This window comes from Neolamprologus brichardi, chromosome 23 (assembly GCF_056152115.1).
Source record: "Neolamprologus brichardi isolate AB-2024 chromosome 23, ASM5615211v1, whole genome shotgun sequence".
In the NCBI taxonomy this organism is placed as follows: domain Eukaryota; kingdom Metazoa; phylum Chordata; class Actinopteri; order Cichliformes; family Cichlidae; genus Neolamprologus; species Neolamprologus brichardi.
Window position 1 is genome coordinate 41,910,008 of NC_142125.1, and position 6,367 is coordinate 41,916,374.

Here is a 6,367-nt window from a genome sequence, read left to right on the forward strand (position 1 = left end):
AAACCGTATATTTATATCTAAAAAAAGTTTTTTTGAAATTCACTTATTTTTTTTCTTAACAGTACTTAAATACAGAGCTGCAGTATATCGACGTTATGACAGATCAACTGTGCCACCAAAATGTAAGAAAGGAAACAAAATTGTGAATGCTGTTTCTTTTTATGTTAAAGAAGATAATTTTTTTATTTGCCCAGTTTTTAAATGTCGATTCCTGACAAGAAGATTTCAGCCCTTATATTAATGTGTGAAACCTCAAAACCAAACTGCTAATTACGGTCTGAGAGGTACATTAAAGAGTTGCATGGTTATTATTGCATTTGCCTATATTAGATAAAGACACCAAAAAGTTACTGCAGATAGATAACGTTTGTCAGTGGGCATCAACATAGATACTGCATTAAGTTTCACTGCCTGGCTGATCTTTTCTTTACTCTTTTCTCAAAAAAAACAAGTTACTACATCATCTTATTGGCTCATTCATCTGACCGCTCCTGCTATGCCGGTGTGTTCAGAGGCTCCAGCTGCAGCCACAGGCCTCCCTCCGCACGCAGGACGAGTTGGGGGAGACGGCGAACTCTGCTGCTCCCGAGTTCAGGATTCACTCCTGGGGTCAGTCGAAACCTGAGCAGGGTCAACGCCACAACAACACGAAGCTCCACCATGGCGAATTTCTGACCAATGCAGTTCCTGTTAAAATATACTTGTTATTTTGCTACCAAAACATTTCCTAGTTATACTGTTGGGAATAATTCTGAAACTGAACCTGGGGCCTGCGGAGAAGGGGATGAAGGCATTAGAGGTTTGGCTCTTTTTGTTGCTCGGGTCAAATCGCTGGGGATCAAACTCCTGGTTAGAGAGCAAATGACAAAGATTAAATATGACAGATTTGTATCAAAAATTAAGATGATCTTACTAAGTGCTTACATGTGGGTTTGTCCAAACAGTGGGGTTATGGTGTGTTCCATAAATGCTGACCAGGCAGATTGTACCTGGTTTACAAGAAACAATTAGTTGAGTTAGTTAAAGCTTAAACTTTCCTTTTACAACTTCAACATTTATTCGTTATCAGCGTCTCTCATTAAGTGTGTAACTTGACATTAAAAACTGGAACTAATATATAGTAATCTCTCCTTAAATAGTATCCCTTAAAGTACTGTCTCACAAATTAAAGTTAAAGCACAATTTATGACAAGACACAGCTCTTGAATCTCCTAAGTCTATTTGGAAATCTTGAAAGAGAGTTTCCCCCCTCACCCGCTGGGACTGTGCGATTTCCTGGCAGCACCATGTCCTGGGTGTAACTCCGTGTTACAGCCTGCACAGGAGAGTGCAGTCTGAGGCTCTCTTTGATGCACATGGTGGTGAAGGGAAGGTTGGACAGATCCTCCCTTAAGATCAAGTCATGTCAGTGCACTGAGATAAAATTCACATGTAAACATCTGAAACTACCAATAATGTTGTTGGCATTTGTATTTTCTGACCACTGGATTTCTTGTCCATCTCGTCCCTCCATCAGGTCCATCACTTCCTGTCTGCATATTTCCTGATAGTGTTCATGGCGTGCTAAATTATAAAGCGTCCAGCAGATGGCACTGGCTGTTGTGTCATGACCTGCAGAAGAAGAAGAAGGAAGATTTGCAAAGTGTGAGGATAATGACAGCAAACTATGAGCTGCAGCTTTAAAGAGACATCCTAGAGTGTACAGCAGCAGTTACCACTATGGTGTAATTTTTATGTTTGACCACAGATGTTACTGTAACATGTCACCTGCAAACATGAAAGTGTTGGCCTCAGCCTGTATTTCCTCGTCCGTTAGTCCTTGCCCATCTTCATCCTTCAACACACAGACATGTTGCAACTAATGCAGTGCCAAAAATGTAATGCATGTTAAAATACCCTGTTTCACTTCTATTTACCTACACCGTGGCCAATTTCAAAGTGTCCCCAACACCATCTTACTACACACTTTCACTTAGTTTACGCATATGTGTGAAAGGTCCATAACACCACCTGTTCCAGGCCACTAATGACTGGTGGAGGTTCTCTGTCTGCACAGAATTCCACATATAGATCAGTTCTATATGATTATGTCAGAGCTGTCTCAGTAATAGTTCAAATAAAATGGCTCTGGAAGCGAATAACTGATGCATACTCAATAATCCAGCTAATTAAATTCCAAAAGGTTGATTTTGTTCATCTGGATGTAGCCTAAAACACTACATCCAGATGAACAGAAGCTTAACCAAGAACATATCATATGGAAAGGGTATTATTATATAACTGCCTGAAAACACACCACAAACTGCAGGATAATTAATATGCGGAGGCCAAGAAAAACAAGTCATTGGTCACTAAAATGACTTATCCTGCACCCACTCAGATGCCCATAAGAGCGAGCCTGTATAGCACATCTCTATATATCCAACCAGCTCGAAGAATATGCAATGAAATCAATACAGTCGAATTCCATTTGGCCAAAGATATGTGTCATCTAAATATTGTCTTACTCCCAAAGCAGCAGAAACTGTGCTGCATGCTAAAACACACAAAATGTAGAGAGATCTAACAACTAATATTTTGCTATGAGATTTGCTATGATACGTTCTTCATGCAGGTAGAATGAAGTGAAAGATTTAATTTTTCTGCAAAGAGGTTTTAATAAACAGTTAATGTAGTACAATGTGAACAAAGTGCCTTGTTGATTTAATCATTTTTAAACATGAGTGTATACATATATATACACAGAGTAACTTTTAATGTTTAAATGTATGAAAAGTTTTAACTTTAATGTGCAGCTGTATGAAATATACAGCAGCAGCAAAAGTGCAGGAAGTAGCAAACTAAATGTGACTCCAGGTGATTTATTTTTCACCTCTGTGAGATTTTGACATCTAGTATTGTGTGAAGTCAGCTAATGCAGAGAAAGTCTGGCTATGTTGAAATTTCCTCATTATGAATCATCTACATGTTACAAACCCTTATTTAAGAGACACTTAAACCGATGCAGTATTTAAATTAAAAATGGCTCTATACACTCCTTTTTTCCACTACTACCTCCTCCTGGTATCTACTCGGCTCAGCCCGGCTCATTTTCTTTCAGTCGCTTTCTATTAAAGTTGAGTACCATCCTACCTTTGTCAACAACAGGATGTCTACAAAATCGTTCCTCTTCTGGGCTGTTGGAGCAATTTCAGATTGTGTTTCTGTCTCCCTCTGTTGGTTAAGGAGGGTGCGGCGCTTCTCAACCACATCACTAGTGAACCTGTAAACCAGAATGCAGCGGTTTACATCACTAGCCTGCCTTTACCATACTCAACAGTTCATTAGACATAATTACAAGTTACTATTCAAGAATATTACAGCATCAGAAGTATCTAGAACATTAGATTTTAATTTTTTTTTCAACAGTATTGCACAAGGAAAAGAAGATAAGCAACATAAAGGACAGTAACAGTTTAGTTTTCACCATTTGACAGTAACAATGTGTCATCACAATTGCAGCCTCCTATGTGACTTGTGTAACTCAGCTGCAGAATGTCAGAAGGTCACATTATTACCTGTGTACAGTGTTTAAGGCTTGTTTGAATCGTTCCCCCTGCCGAGTCTTCCAGTAGATCCAGTCCCAGTGGTGTAAAATATTTTTTTCTCTACGCTGTATTATCAGGTCACTGAGCTCCACTATGGCTGACACGTACTCACTGGAAGACCTGGAGGGACAATCTTCTTAGAAACTGACAACTACAACAAAAATGGGAGATATCAGTTGAAGTAAGTGGCTGATCTCACTCCTGACAGTTGCTGTCGTAGCTGAAGGCACATTTCAGTAAACTGTCCAGAGTCATCAGAGTGACGTGGTCAAACATCTCCAGATTAGTTTTTCCTTCTGCTACAAGTCGGCACCACTTGTCCTGAAAACGGAAACAATGAGGGATTAACAGGATAAAGGTGTGAGCATAAGCATGGAAACAAATCATATGTGGTGTGTGATTCATATGGTATATAAGTCTTCAATTTACAGCACCTGCTCTGTGCATGATCAGCATACGTTTTTGACAATACTGGAAAATATCATAATATAATATTAAAATATATAAATAAAAAAATACACAAATACAAAATCTATAATCTCCTTAGGGATTAATAAAGTATTCTGATACTGTTTGATTCTGAAATCTGTAAAAACTATGACTTGATTTGTTTTGCAAGCAAATGGGGAAAATGTATTTATATCACACGCATACGCAATTTTGAAGGTCACTTGTAATTCTGCAGTTTGGAAGCAGTGTAGATGTAGACTGTGTAGTTGTTCGGCCTCCTGGACTATTTCAGGACTATTTCTTTACTGAGATTAAATATCATACATTGATTAAAGCCTATAAAATAAAACATCCTTTTAAAGATAAAAACACTTGAATTTGGGTAACAATTCCCCACAGCAACATGGATTTTATGGAATTTCTTCCTGTTAAAATGCAGTTTTTCCTTATCACCATCGCAAAGTGCTCTCTCATAGAGGGTTGCTTGATTGTTGGGGTTTTCTTCACTATCCCAACAATCAAGAATTAGAACATGAATTCAGTTCAGTTAAATTCAAAACACTTGAAATCACAACAACAATCACCTCAGGGCGCTTTATGTTGTGAGGTAAAAACCCTACAGTAATAACCCTGCCAATCACTCAACCCCCTACGAAAAAGCACTTGGTGACGATGAGAAGGTGAAACTCTTTCTTAACAGAAAGAAAGCTCCAGCAGAACCCGGCTCAGGGATGGGCAGCCATCTGCAGGAAGCGAGACAGGACAAAAGAAATCAGTGCATCGTGGAGTGTTTCAAGATTTTTAGGTCAGAAGACAAAAATAAAAACTTTATCTGGATTTAGAAGAAAGGAAATTAGAGGTCACTCAGTCCTTTAGGTCTTTGAGATATATCTGTTGTTTAAATAATTGGTGTGTGTCGTGTGGCTTGATAGATAAAGCTGGGTATCATCAGCATACAATGAAAATGCATGCTAAGCCTTCGAATAATACTGCCTATTGGAAGCATTATATAATGTAAATAGAACGGGTCCAACCACAGAACCCATGGAGCTCCACAATTAACCTTAGTGTGTATAGAGGACTCCCCACGTACATGAACAGCCTGTTTATATTATGGTGAGCAGTATCAAATGCTGCATTGAGGTCTAGCAGGATAAGCACAGAGAGGAGGCCACTGTCAGAGGCCATAAGAAGATTATGGGTAACCTTCAATTAACTTCATTTGTAACCTGAAGTTAACTGGAAACCTAATTTTCCTCATTGCTGTCCCAGTTTAACCATATGCAGTTTTTAAAGGTTTCAAATGTTTGCTTGTCTAAATATGTCAGTATAAACTAACATTAGCATGTTTTGTGTATCTGTATGTGTGCCTGTGTGTCTCTTACATGCATGGCTTTAGCTGAGGAGTTAAAAACGGTAATGTAGCTCTTCAAAATATCAAAATGAAAAGCTGGAGTGAGCAGCCGCCTCTTGCGAGACCACACCTCTCCGTTACTGATCAACACACTGTTTCCTGAGAGAAAAAAGAGAGTTTGCAGGAATACTTCTTTCCTGTATTTCCTATGTTCTTTTAAGACTGGGTAATTTAAAAAATTACAGTGATCCTATCTTGCAACCATGAATGAGAAAAACTGAAATGTCTGACTTACCCAGCCATGGCTGTAGATGGTGATAAATGAGTTCATCTTTCACTGTGATGCTGGCTGAAAAAGGTAAATAACAGATGATGTGAGAGAAGAACAAAATGGAAATGTGGTTCAATACTGACTGACTACTGGTGTTTTACCCTACCAGGTGCCATAAGCAGAGGTTTGACGTAGTCAGGGTGGAAGAGTCTGACCAGGTGATAGAAAGGACCGAGGAACCAGCAGCAGGAGTGTTTGTATGTCTGCACCAGGTCATCCACCCGCTGAAGACCTTCTTCTGTGCTCTGCATCTAAAACGTTTCATCCCAAAACAAAATGTAAAGTTTTGCGGTGTTTAAAACAGTCGAAGAGGAAATAATGGTGATATTTTGCAACAGAAAGTAAACCCTGTTTAACTCTGAACTCTGCAGTTATGTTATGATTTAGAGATAAATATGTCAAATAGATCATAAAAATCTAGATGATTGCTGCGTGTCGTACCTTCCCAAGATGGCCCAACAGCCATGAACGTGTCTGTGGTTTGCTGAAACAGGACAACTTGTGAGTGTACCAGGCGTGACGCAGCAGCAGCCTCGCAGTCCAAAGTGCAACCACAGCAACCAGTCCAGTACTGAAAATGTACAGGACTGAAGAGAGACCTGTCCAGCTGAGGACCAGAGCAAGGACAGTGTGCAGGAGAGCCAT

The 6,367-nt window shown here is 39.3% G+C and overlaps 1 protein-coding gene across 1 annotated transcript; it reads right to left on the minus strand.

Moving 5' to 3' along the window:
• Window positions 1-418: 418 nt before the first annotated feature.
• On the minus strand, window positions 419-6,367 carry cyp4f3 (cytochrome P450, family 4, subfamily F, polypeptide 3). The gene is made up of 13 exons (XM_035912934.2): window positions 6,164-6,367; window positions 5,829-5,973; window positions 5,687-5,740; window positions 5,423-5,550; window positions 3,787-3,908; window positions 3,558-3,707; window positions 3,133-3,262; window positions 1,768-1,834; window positions 1,482-1,611; window positions 1,255-1,388; window positions 925-989; window positions 764-846; window positions 419-687 (listed from the first exon to the last, which is right to left on the minus strand). The coding sequence occupies exons 1-13, from the start codon at window positions 6,365-6,367 to the stop codon at window positions 495-497; spliced, it is 1,605 nt and encodes a 534-aa protein (XP_035768827.2). The 3' UTR covers window positions 419-494.